The following is a 12,879-nucleotide window of genomic DNA, read 5'->3' as shown; positions in this document are numbered from 1 at the left end:
ATACATTTCTTATAGTCAAAAAAAATTTCCCCCTAACTAGAGTCTCTGGGATATGTAATAAATTCACCAGTAAGAAGGAATCTCAAAATAAAAGACCTCAACTTTTCTAAAATTAATGCCAATTACTTCCTTTTCTGTCTTAGTGTTAAACCCTCCTAAACAGCATGGGGCAATACTGATAATAGCGGGCATCTCTGTCTGGTTCCTGCTTCCTACTGAAATGAGTTTTAGTGAGTTTTTGTTTAAATTAATAGTTTAATAGTTGCTAAACAATACAAATTTTATTATAGAAACCAGAAATAGACTCACAGACAGAGAAAACAAACTACAGTTACCAAAGGGGTAAAGGGAAGAGAGATAAATTAGGAATTTGGGATTAACAGATACACATTACAATATACAAATTAGATAAACAACAAGGACCTACTGTATAGCACAGGGAACTATATTCAATTTCTTATAATAACACATAATGGAAAAGAATCTGAAAAAAATGTATATGTATGTATAACTGAGTCGCTTTGCTGTACACCTAAAACTAACATTGTAAATCAACACTTCAATAAAAAATTAAAAATTTTAAAAGTTGCTATTAGTTTTTTGATTGAAGTAAAATTTACATATGACAAAATTCACTCTTTTTGAAGTATATAGTTTGGGTTTTACCCACCACAAAATCAAAATCAAGAGATTTCTGTCACCCCAAAAAGTTCCCTCTCATTCTTACAGTCTTTCTTTTATATCCCTGCTTCAGTTTAGAGACACATGCACTTAAGATGCAACTGCACTATTACTACTGGTTCAAGCTCTGCACAGAGACCGTATCAATATTGCTCACCCCTGTATTGCCGGCACCTTGCGTAATACCTGGCACATACCAGGTCCTGAACACATGCTGAATGAATGAATGAATGAATGAACCAATCAACCAACCAACAAATTCACCTTGGTGCTCAGCCCCTTTCCTCAGTGCTCTCTGATGCCAACTGCTTTCCTGCCTTGATCTCCCTAACTCCTCACTGCTGGACTATACCTGTCTACCAGATAAGCTCTCTATCCTTCCTAACAGCATCCCTTTGCCTGTTTGATTTTTTTCTCTAAGTTCAACTACAAAGGCAGGTCTCATGGGGCTACCTCTGCTCAAGAAAAAGCTTAACAACAACAAAAACAAAAACAGCAAAGGGAGCTGTTTCCAGTAGTGTTCCTGGACATAGAGTATCAAAAGGGAAAAACTAAAATTAGGAAGCAAGGGGGTCGATCCAAAGGTCGGGAGGTTAATAACAGTCTGGAGTGTAAGTTCTGGAGGAGCTTAACCAAGACAGGAGCTGTGTATCAATAACGGGTCAAAAGTCAGAAGAGGTGGAGACTACAGGGGAGAAAGAGTGAGGCTAGGAACTGAGTAAGCTGCCCACTCCTTTTACAGGGTGCACAGCCAGGGATCCTGTCTTAAAAGGGCAGAGTTGAGCCCGAGAACAGCCAGCCATCTTTTTCTACCAGTCTATTGTCTTGTGTTCTGCCTGCCTCATACATTCCCACCATCATCTGCAGAAACATCTAGCTACAAGCAATGGATCTATTTTGGAGGGCTTGTCTGATTCTCAGTTCCCTCCAGGTGCAGCACAAACTACCCACCACTGACCAGTTAAGATGGAATCTGCAGTTTCAGAACTGGTTGCTTACTTGTTCGGAACTAGAGAAAAAGGTGAAGAAATTTTGTGAAATGCAGAAAAGTGAAGGAACTCATCTTTTTCTAAAAACAAAAAATAAGAATTAAAACATACAAAAATGCAATTACTTGACATTCCTTAATGAATTTCACACCGTAGAAAACTCAAAAAAATAAAGATGCAAGAACAGAAGCATAACAAAAGCTTTGTAAGCTACCCTTTGGTTACTAATAAATACAGGTAATTTGGACAGATGTAAATAAGGCATCACCACAATGAGTAAACGCCAACCACAGAATTAATACTGGCAAACCTAAATAGGGAAGCTATAAATATATGTGATAGACTGTCACTGAAAAGCTTGTCTTCAGGAATTCCGATGATTATCTGAAAACGAATTCGAAGTTCAATTAACCTGTAGGAAGCAGTAAGGAAGGCAGTGTCTCTGTTGGAAATGAGGTGAGGGTTGGGGTTGGGGGCGGCGGGTGGGGGTGGTGAGGATGAGGTAAACACTAGGTTAAAGAGACATTGAAAATATTTCCAAAGGTGCAAGCTTAGTATGAGGGACTTCCCTCACAGGAAAGACACCTGGTGTTGCACGTGTCTTTCTGTATTTCTATGAAGTTACAAAGCTGCACTCCCCCTCTCATTTGCAGCCCCACAGGTTTTGCTTTCAAATATCTGCAGGTGTATCCTCCTACACCCGTCAAATTGAGAAGTTTTTTTTCCCCTGTGCTACACTGCTCTCCACCTGACGTACAGCAGGAACTCTGGGGCCACTGGGTCACAGCACAGCCTTTGAACTTCATGAAGGAGTCGCGGGTATTAAAGTTGCTCGTAATTTCCCTCGAAGAGAAGAGGGGGAAAGCCCCACTACCTTCCTCCGTAAACCGAATCAGGCCTGCAGACTCCGGCCGCGAAAAGCGCAGAGGCTGTAAGTGCTCCTGCTGGCCAAGTGACACAAGAGAAGCCAGATTCGGAAAGGCGCGTTCACGAACCGGAGGCGGGGCCCAGACTCAGAGGCCGACTCCCAGAACACAGAGCGGCCTCGGCCAAGGCGTGGCAGCTTTCTAGGTCCCCTTCTGAAGACTATGTACACTGGAGACACTGGAATAGCTACAAACCTCTACAGCAATGGGGACGAGACGAACATTCTAAACCACGCAGCGCAGAGTTGCCCCAGAGACAAGCTGGGAAAGTGCGGAAAGGCCAAACTACGCAGCTGACCAAGGACTACAATTCCCAGCACTCACTGCAGTGTTCCCCCTAATAAGTTGCATGCCGGGAACTGTAGTTCCTCACTACCTCCATCGAAAAGCTCTCTAGGGGATTTTGGACCTCTCATGTGTCTCTTTTCTGAGAAGCACTGCCAATAAAAAGTTGACTGCGAGAAGTCGCGCTGGAATCATCTAAAGTGACCTCACGCGTGGACAGGTAAGGCGAAGAACGCGTTGCCATGGCTACCGCTTGCCCTTGTGACGCAATAAATGCGTTCTAAGATCCGGAAGTGGTTCCACGCGACCTCTCCACAAGGAGGGATAAGTTCTGCGCTGACGTTCATTGGAAGGTTTCCCTTAGAGGCGACAGCATCCCAGGCAAAGGGGCGGTCCTGCGTGAGAGGGGACCGCGGAACCATTTGATTGGAGAAAACGGGCTAGGACTGGCCAATCGGAAGGAGCCACGCTTCGGGCATTGGGCACCGGACCTGGACAGCTCTGATTGGTGGGCTGCGGTCCCCCCAGCGAGTCCCCATTGGGTGCAGGAGGTGCGTGGTGCGGCACGATTGGTGGGTTCGTGTTTCCCGTCCCCCGCCCGCGAGAAGTGGGGGTGAAAAGCCGCCGGACCTGCTTGCGGGTAGTGGGCGGATCGCACGGCTTGAGGTGTGAGGATCCGAGCTCAGTGGTGGGAGGGTGGAGGCGGCTCCTGCGAACAGAAGGGACTTGAGACTCTCACCGCCGCGCGACATGAAGGCCCTGTGGGTGCTGGGCCTCTGCTGCGTTTTGCTGACCTTCGGTGAGTGATCCTAGAGGAGCGGACACCCTCCCTCCTCAAACGCGGCCTCTTCTCGAAGGTTCTGGGGACGTTGAGCCTGGGAGAGAGTAACGGCCTGCGCTGGGACGACAGGGTGATCATCGATTTTCCTCGAAAGAGGTTCAGGGGATTTCGATTACTCTATCGTTCCTCTGAAAAGAGGAAAGGAGAACGGAGTCGTTTAAATCCCTTACATATCTCCTAGTATCCGCTCCTACAGGTCTCAACCTCCTCCTCGGTCTCGCGGCCCCCGCATTGAGATACCGCTTCCGGAAAACTTTTGTCAGATGCGGCAACCTTTGGCCATCTCAGTTTGGGGACCCCCGCCCCCAGGCTTCCGATTCCTAGCCAACGCGAGTTTCATTTCTTAGGTACCGGGCTGTGCAGCATGGGGCCCTGGGGCAGAGGGCCAGGGGTGTCAGCGTGTTCGACTCACTTTTTACTCGAGCTTCTTAACGTCTTCAAATCTCTTAACGTCTCTTCCCTTTCTCAGGCCCCTGGGCCCAATTTCAGTTCCTCTCTCTAGAGGTTGCACGAATCCTATTTGTATTCTGACCTGTGATACTGAAGGCCTCAGTTTTGGCATGGTCAGTTTGGAGGCCTGCGCGCAGCACGTGTGAATATAAAAGGGGCCTGGTTATCAAATCTGAACAGTTTTTGAAGGATCCCAGCGCCATCCCCTTAGAAGTGATGGCTGCCTCGGTATTTCAGAATCTATTGGGGGACTTAAGTATCTGAACTTAGATAAGAAATATGCTGACATGGGTTTACATGGATATTTAAACCAGTGGGTGCTTTCTTCTTTCCCCACCTCTCATATTTACCGACTGAATTTTGCAACCCCTACCCTTGACCTCTTTGATCATGTTTCTTCTGAGAAGTACATGAAGCAACGATGTTTAAGAGTTTTCTGACGTTAAACCTTCCTTCAGGGTCAGTCCGAGCTGAGGATGAAGTCGATGTGGATGGTACAGTGGAAGAAGATTTGGGTAAAAGTAGAGAAGGCTCCAGGACAGATGATGAAGTAGTACAGAGGTTTGTGTTCTTCTGAAACTACACACATAAGCCCTTGGGAACCCTGGAATACTGTAGCTTCTTTTGTATCTCTTCTTCAGAGGTGCAGATGATGTTTAAGCCTCCAAATTGAAATATGTAAAAAACAGAGAAAACATTAGGTGTAACAAGTGTGTGCACACATAGATCTCCTAATTTGCTTGTAAGAATGGCTGGTCAAAATGGAATGAATTCCTTTGAAAACTGTTTTTATAACTAGATTTTTGTCAGTTGAGCAGTGTTTTCATTCGGCCTCTTAGGACATTAAATTTTGGAGACTTGTGGAAGCCAGAGTTTACCAGGCAGAGGGACAGCCCCATGTGAGGGAACAGAAGGGTGACTTTGGTTTTTTAGTAAGGGGAGATTGGGTTCATTTTTCTGACAATTTTAAGCACAGAGTATTTCCAGCTTGGTGTTAAAGGTAACCTACTACTGTGGTAAAATAATAATGAGATGGTAGAGTAGTAATATTTTATTAAGGTTTCCATTTTACCCATTAACCCTTAAGAAACCACGGTGGTCTCATCACAGATTTGTATTTTTGGAGGGAACTAAGCAATGCATATTAGTTTATCAAATTTATTTCCTTAGAGAGGAAGAAGCTATTCAGTTGGATGGATTAAATGCATCCCAAATAAGAGAACTTAGAGAGAAATCAGAAAAGTTTGCCTTCCAAGCTGAAGTTAACAGAATGATGAAACTTATCATCAATTCATTGTATAAAAACAAAGAGGTAAGCAACATGATTATCATACTGTTATTTTGCTTCTGTATGCTAGCATACTTGTTTACTTTCATAGTAAATGTGCTTAGACAGTAATTCCAGGCAAGTAGTTGGTGAAGTTTAAAAACTCATTATGTGCAAGAATGGCTACTAGATACCTATTTGTGTGTGCTTTGGTGGGGGTGGAGGATGATATTTCCCCTATTTTCTTTTTCCCTTTACCCTCTAATTATGTTAATGGCCTGCAAATAGTTGTGAGTCTCAAAGGCAGTCACAAACTAAGGCTCACATATTGCAAACATATACATCACTAGGAGGAAAATAGAACATTACTGCTCTTACCAGTGCAGGTGTCCCTTATAGTTGCTTTGTGTAAAGAGCTGTACCTCCTTTTACCAAGAGAGTAAAGCCACCTCTGTACCATAAGAAGTCTAGTTCTTAAAGAGTGCTTTTTCAGAGTACAGAGGATAAATAAAGTAAGTTAGACATTAAATTTTATGTCTCATATATCTTGAGGTTAATCTAAGTGTGTGTTAAATCTGGCTTCCATTTAGATTTTCCTGAGAGAACTGATTTCAAATGCTTCTGACGCTTTAGATAAGATAAGGCTGATATCACTGACTGATGAAAATGCTCTTGCTGGAAATGAGGAATTAACAGTCAAAATTAAGGTAAGCTTAGAACAATTTTCTTTTAAAGTAGAAATAATCCTTAGAAATAGAGAATCCATATCAGTCAAGATAGGCTAGGTTATGAGGCAGTAACAATTAATTCCCAAGTGTTACGGACTTAAATCAGTGGTCAGCAGAGTATGGCCTGGGGTCAAATCCAACCTGCTGCCTGATTTTATAAATAAAGTTTTATTGGAACATAGCCATGCCTGTTTGTGTATTATCTGTGACAGATTTTGAGAGAGACCGTATGGCCTGTAAAGCCTAAAATACTCTCTGGCCCTTTTCCATAAAAAGTTTGCCAACCCCTGGCTTAAATCATTAATCACAGGCTGCCTGTGGCCTTTGGTTTGCATCATCCTCACTCTAGGACACAGGCTGATTGAGCAGCCGCCATCTGGAGTGTAGCTGGTTGCCATGGTGCAGAGAAAGCTTGGAGGGTCTCACATCAATTAAAGGCTCCAGCCTGAAAGCCACACTCCTGACTCCTTCTTGCAACTAGTGACATGGCCTTATCCAACCGTAAGTGGAGGAAGTATGTGCCTTCTGTATTTCTGGAAGGCAGAGGGCGGGGAGTATTTAGTGAATGAACATTGATCACAGATTCCAAAGACAGAAGTCATTCAAGTTTTGAACCCTTTTATTTTCAATCAAAGATACAGGCAAAACATAAAATTTTATTTTTCTTTAATTTTTTTTTGTAAATAACTTGTTTTGTTTCGGTCTGTCTCTGCTCTTCAACTTTTAGACCAGTATCTGTCCTCTTTATGTTGATACTTGATCAAATACACTGAACTTAAAAATTATTCTCTATAAAGAAAGATGCTTGTACTTTAGATGTGCACTTTCTGAAAAGGCCATAACATACTGTATGGAGGAAAATAACTCAGTTTTGTTTTCTGTATTGGAATTGATGTGACCCAAAGCTTAGTAGTTTCTCAACCAGTATTTATTTTTTCGTATTTACTTTACATACCATGAGTATTAAGCATAACTATCTTGTTCTTATCTTGGTTTTAGTGTGACAAGGAGAAGAACCTGCTCCATGTCACAGACACTGGTGTAGGAATGACCCGGGAAGAGTTGGTTAAGAACCTTGGTACCATAGCCAAATCTGGGACAAGCGAGTTTTTAAACAAAATGACTGAGGCACAAGAAGATGGCCAGTCAACTTCGGAATTGATCGGCCAGTTTGGTGTCGGTTTCTATTCTGCCTTCCTTGTAGCAGATAAGGTTATTGTCACATCGAAACACAACAACGACACCCAGCACATCTGGGAGTCCGACTCCAATGAATTTTCTGTAATTGCTGACCCCAGAGGAAACACTCTAGGACGGGGAACGACAATTACGTGAGTATTACTTATTCCTAATCAGAATGATTCCTAATGAAAATTAATAGTTGTAGTGAGAATCTTGACTCTCCAGTTCTGATTCTGAGCGAACTGCTTATCCTGGGCCTTAATTTCTTTGCCTGTAAAATGAGGAAATTGAACAGTTCTCATTACCTGAAGAAATACTCAGAGGACCAGACCCAGAATTATGATGACTGCTATCCAGGGAGGGCGTAAAGTAGGAAGGGTTGGCTCTTCCAGGGAGAGGGCAAATTGAAGGCCTCACAGAGAGGTTGCTTGGTCCAGGTTTTCCAGGTAAGCAAGACTTAGAAACGTAGTGTCAGTCTGTGAAGTATCATGGATAAAGGCATGGAGGCACAGCATGTTTACAGGGTGAAAGGAATTCCTTTCAGATGGTGGCAGTTACTGCCAGAATTTTTAATTAACTTTTCTAAGATTTTCTGAAGGTGGTGTGGAGCATGGCAGGACTGGATAAGAAGAGACTCTGGGTAACTGTTGAATAGAATCAAGATAGTAACCAGAGTTGGGGGCAGCTTGGAGAGATCAGGTACAGATAAAAGGACTCAAAGTTATGAAAGTTCTTTGGAAGAAAATGTCTTATTGAAGGATAGTTATAAGTTACTGAATTTGAAATGGAATTTGTTTTAAGCCAGTAACTTGTTGGTGTAGATAGGTGGATCTTCGGCCCAGTATCTCCTGGTGCTTATAGCACCGTGAAGTGTGAAGTGGACAGGGCGACAGGGCGGCTTTCTGCCTCTCCACGGCCACCCCCACCCCCCCCATCTTAGAGATGAGGAAATTCTAATTTAGAAGTCAGTTTCCCAGTTCTGCCAAGTGAAAATGTGCCTACAGCCTCAATATTTTTCTTAATTTTGTTTAAAATTTTCTCAACATTAAGGATTTTTAAATATTCAAGTAGAAAACAAGCATATATATCATTTTGACCAATTTTCATCTCAGAAGACATTTCTTGTCTACATTGTCACAGATGTTCCTTTAATGAAAACTAATTAGATAACTGCATTTTAGTACTTTCACTAATTTACTGTTCCAAATTTACCTTTCTCTACCTTTGTTGTTAACATTCACATCTCCTGACCTCTTTAGCAGGCATCGGTAATAGTTATACCCTAGTGCCCTCTGTGTTAGGTGGTAGAAGAATACAGGTAAATCACATCTTAACTAAAAAGAGAGAGAAAACAATGTCCCAGGAGGTGCTGATGTCTTAGGTTGCTAAGAGACAGGTGAGGTATCTAGATGTAAGCTCCATGAGAGCAGACACTTTGTTGACTACTCCATTCCTGTAGCCTAACGCTTGACTGGCAGATGTTTGTGTGAATGAATAAGGGTCATCAGGATGGTTTAATGCAGTAGCGTGGATCCCTCAATGAAACCGTACAACAGGTTCTCCTTTCTTTGGGCAAAATTGCATTTTTTCTCCAACCCCTTTTTGGCCACCATTCACTCACCAGATAGTCATTTGCGTGCCTCTTACCTGCTAGGGTTTAGGCAGTGGAGAATAAGACAGGTGCTGTCCCTGCTTTCACATGGCTCATTCTACTAAGGAAGAAAAACATGAAATAATTGCAGAGTGGCAAATGCCAGAAAGAAAGCTAGAGGCCACTTCCCTTGTTAGGTCTTTCTGAAATGGTGATAAGTTAGGTTCAGATATTCTAGGCAGCCAGCATGGCATGTTGGAAGTTCCAGAGGCAAGAGGCCCATTTGAGAAACTGCAAGTCTGGAGTGGCTAAAGGGAAAAGCAGTGGGAAGGCAAGGAAATGACACGGTCCAGATCTTGCCCTACATACATAAGACTTCATCTTATATTTGTCCAATAAAGTAGAAGCCATCAGGCAATTTAGTTTCCTACCTGCTTCTTCTATTTGTACTCCTAAATTAGCCACCACTGTACCCATCTGAGAGATTTTTGTGAGGATTAAGTGAGATGATGAAATTAGCATCCTGTAAATGCTATGTGATAAAATTGCTTCTGTTCCTCCTAATACCATGAGGAAGTGTTCACAATTCTCTCTACAGCTAGTCTCTGTTTCTCATCTGTTGTCTTTCATGCTGTCTCCTCAGAGACTAAGCATAAATTAATTCCTACCGCATCTTTTAAAGTCAGCCTTTCCCGAGTACCTTCCTCTTTCCCATCGAAGTGTAATGTGTTGGAGTCAGTCTGGGAGGAGAGGCAGGTATGCCATGCCTGCTTTCTAAGCTGTCAGGCACACACTCATTTTCTCTCCCCTCTACAGTTGAGCCTCTCAAAAAAGCACACTTGCCTTTGCTGTTACTTCACCTTCTGTTCACACCTTAGCCCACTGTATTTTGACTTTATCTACCACCTTTCCATGAAATAAGTTACCAGTAATCCTAGTTGCTAAATCCAGTGGATTCAGATTTATTTTAATTGGCATTGCTCCCAGCAATAGATTCTCCTTTTTTCATAGTTTTCCTTTTGTGTTTTCTACAGTTTGCTTTCTACTGCTCACTCCTTAAAACAATCCACTCAGTACCTAGCTTCTGTGACCCTGCATATCTATTTTTAATTTTCTTTGCCTATTTCTTAAATATTGATGTTTTCTTTCTTCAGAAGTTGAGTTTCAGCCCTTTCTCTTTATCATGTGTTCCTTGTACAGTCTTAACCATGGTCATGGATTCAGGTTCCAGCTCCTCCTCAGGGTTCTCTAATCTATATTCTTAGTCTAGACCAGGAGTCAGCACACTTTTTCTTAAAGGGCCAGCTAGTAAATGGTTTAAGCTTGTAGATCTGTCAGATGTCACAACTCCTAATCTACCTTGAAAGCAGCTGTAAACAATATATGATGAGGTTGTATCCCAATAAAATTTCTTATGGGTACTAGCCAGAGTTTGCCAACCCCTGGTCTAGATCTCTGCTGGGCTCTGTGCTCATGTGTCTAATTGCCTCTTAAACACCTCTAAGATGTCTAACCATCAGCTTCAATTTGCATCCAAAACTGATACAACTCTCCACCAAATCCACCAACCCTGGACCACTAATATGTATGCACCAAGACCAGCGATTTAGTCACCTCAGTAGGCTGTGTCATCATGTACTATCTACTCGTTGGCAAGTGCTGTTGAACTATAAGCTTTTTGAGGCAGGGAGGGAACCATGGATACAACATTCCCCATATTTACTGGGAGCAAAAACATCAAGATATGGGCTATGTTGTGATTTTGGTATTGTAGTTATCTAAGCCAGTGCTGTCCAGGAGAACTCACTCTGGTAGAAATGTCCTACTGCTGCTCTGTCCAGTCTGGCAGCCACTAGCCACATGTGACTGTCAACTTGGAATGTGACAGTGCAACCAAAGAACTGACTTTGACTTTTATCTGAAGTCACAAGTGACTAGTGACTGCTGTTTTGGATAATGTGGATATAAACAATAGTTCAGATTAATTTTCTATCTATTTTTAAGGTACTTTTTTTTAGGGGTTTGCTGTCTACAATAATCATTTGATTTCTAGAGTAGGTATCAGAGTACATATGATTCCACTTTTCTCCACAATATTTTAGTGATTTCCCACCTTGAGCTATCTTAAGATTTCAATTCTTCAAATGAAAAAAAAAACCCAACACATTCAGATTGTTGGGAACATTTTCATTTTCTACTTGGAACTAAAGTTACTTTCCCCTTGAAGTGCAAGGAAGATTCTTCCTTTCACCATACTCATATTTGGTATATTTAGCTCACAAACCTTTACTGGTAATGAGTTCTTCATATGAAAAATGGGGACATTGTGGGTTATATACAGAACTGCTATTAGTGTCATGTAGGTATTTAGACAAATTTACAATCAGATCTTTTAAACCATGTCTCTCTAAACGTCTTATTTTCCTTACAGCCTTGTTTTAAAAGAAGAAGCATCTGATTACCTTGAATTGGATACAATTAAAAATCTCGTGAAAAAATATTCACAGTTCATAAACTTTCCTATTTATGTATGGAGCAGCAAGGTAAAACTATATGAATAAAATAAATATTACTTTGGCATATATTTAAGTACTTAACACTCAAAGAATCAAGGTTAAATGTGGTTCTTTCAGTACAGGATACTCTCAGGGTTTTCTTACTGAGGACCAACTTTTTGAGCTGTAATTTTGTTTCATATTCTGTAGATGAAATCAGCATTATTAAATGAATTTAACCATAATTCTACTTTAATAGACTGAAACTGTTGAGGAACCCATGGAAGAAGAAGAAGCAGCAAAGGAAGAAAAAGAAGAATCAGATGATGAAGCTGCAGTAGAAGAAGAAGAAGAAGAAAAGAAACCGAAAACTAAAAAAGTAAGTCTGGTTCATTTTCCTACTTAAAATATTATTTAGGATTTGTTAGAGAAAACAGAAAACCCAAGTATGCATCGAGTTTTCGAGGTAAGCTTCAGTCCATAGCGGTCTTTTTTTAAGTAGTGAGTCCGTAGGCCCAACTTTTTAAAACGAAGGACTCTGTGCGTGTGTGTGTGTGTTTTCTCTCTAAAGTTTTAAGTAGCAAATGCAGGTCGTTTTTATGAACAGTTTTCTGACTTCTATATATTACCCAGGACTGGTAGCTTATGATATGTTTTGAATTTTAAAATCTTAAAAAGCTTTTTTGCATTTTCTTTTGTCATATAAGTATTAATATAAAATTAGTTCTCTGGCCTGCTCAGGTAGCAGAGAAGATAGAAGGAATGGTGGTGGGTTTTGAGGATTATTTATTATAAGATGTTGGATTTCTGTAAGTCATGAAATAGGAATATATAATATGTGTATCCTTCTAACATCAGCAGGTATTTTCAAGAAATAACATTTTAGCTAGTTAAAAAATAACTTGAAAAAACCTTAATTGGATTTTTATCCATTATAATGATGACCATTTGCCTTTATTGTATTAAATATCAGTCTTAAGTGTTGCGAGAGATACTATTTTGAAAATTTTTGATCCAATTGGCAGGAATCATACTATAATAGAAGTTCCGTTTGGCACTTCATATATTAATTTATTTTGAAATATTCTAAAGCTATGGTTACCACTAGTATAAGTATTGATACCACCAGTATAACTGCTAGGAAAGACTAAATAAATACTGTAACTTCAGGTTGAAAAAACTGTCTGGGACTGGGAACTTATGAATGATATCAAACCAATATGGCAGAGACCATCAAAAGAAGTAGAAGATGATGAATACAAAGCTTTCTACAAATCATTTTCAAAGGTAAATATTACTTTAGAATAATATGACCATGAAACATTATTAAGTCAAATATGTTTAAAAGTTTTATAACTATTTCAACACAACTGGTTTTCTTTTTAACCCTGTATATTTTATAGTATGGATAAAAAAATTTTGTTCTGAGAAGGAATCTGTAGGC

The 12,879-nt window shown here is 40.9% G+C and overlaps 3 protein-coding genes across 3 annotated transcripts in view; 1 reads left to right on the top strand and 2 right to left on the bottom strand.

Moving 5' to 3' along the window:
* The window catches only part of LOC102520006 (putative tetratricopeptide repeat protein 41), a 67,002-nt gene extending 64,402 nt beyond the window's left edge, over positions 1 to 2,600 (bottom strand). Inside the window, 1 exon segment of the mRNA XM_032493490.1 lies at positions 1,681 to 2,600. The gene's annotated coding sequence lies outside the window, so the exon portion shown is untranslated.
* Positions 2,601 to 3,466: 866 nt separating this feature from the next.
* The window catches only part of HSP90B1 (heat shock protein 90 beta family member 1), a 16,240-nt gene continuing 6,827 nt past the window's right edge, over positions 3,467 to 12,879 (top strand). Inside the window, exons 1-8 of the mRNA XM_006193691.3 lie at positions 3,467 to 3,680; positions 4,631 to 4,733; positions 5,343 to 5,484; positions 6,030 to 6,146; positions 7,167 to 7,498; positions 11,372 to 11,483; positions 11,695 to 11,814; positions 12,606 to 12,722. Of these exons, the coding sequence (XP_006193753.1) occupies positions 3,632 to 3,680; positions 4,631 to 4,733; positions 5,343 to 5,484; positions 6,030 to 6,146; positions 7,167 to 7,498; positions 11,372 to 11,483; positions 11,695 to 11,814; positions 12,606 to 12,722 (1,092 nt within the window). The 5' untranslated portion in view covers positions 3,467 to 3,631. The remainder of the gene's footprint in view (positions 3,681 to 4,630; positions 4,734 to 5,342; positions 5,485 to 6,029; positions 6,147 to 7,166; positions 7,499 to 11,371; positions 11,484 to 11,694; positions 11,815 to 12,605; positions 12,723 to 12,879) is intronic.
* C12H12orf73 (chromosome 12 C12orf73 homolog) overlaps positions 9,039 to 12,879 on the bottom strand; it is a 25,424-nt gene continuing 21,583 nt past the window's right edge. The window contains exon 4 of the mRNA XM_032493483.1: positions 9,039 to 9,061. Coding sequence (XP_032349374.1) covers positions 9,054 to 9,061 — 8 coding nt within the window. The 3' untranslated portion in view covers positions 9,039 to 9,053. The remainder of the gene's footprint in view (positions 9,062 to 12,879) is intronic.

The sequence above is a fragment of the Camelus ferus genome, chromosome 12 (genome assembly GCF_009834535.1).
Source record: "Camelus ferus isolate YT-003-E chromosome 12, BCGSAC_Cfer_1.0, whole genome shotgun sequence".
Lineage (NCBI taxonomy): Eukaryota > Metazoa > Chordata > Mammalia > Artiodactyla > Camelidae > Camelus > Camelus ferus.
The sequence above is the reverse complement of the archived record's forward strand: the minus strand, read 5'-3'. Positions and strand labels throughout refer to the sequence as shown.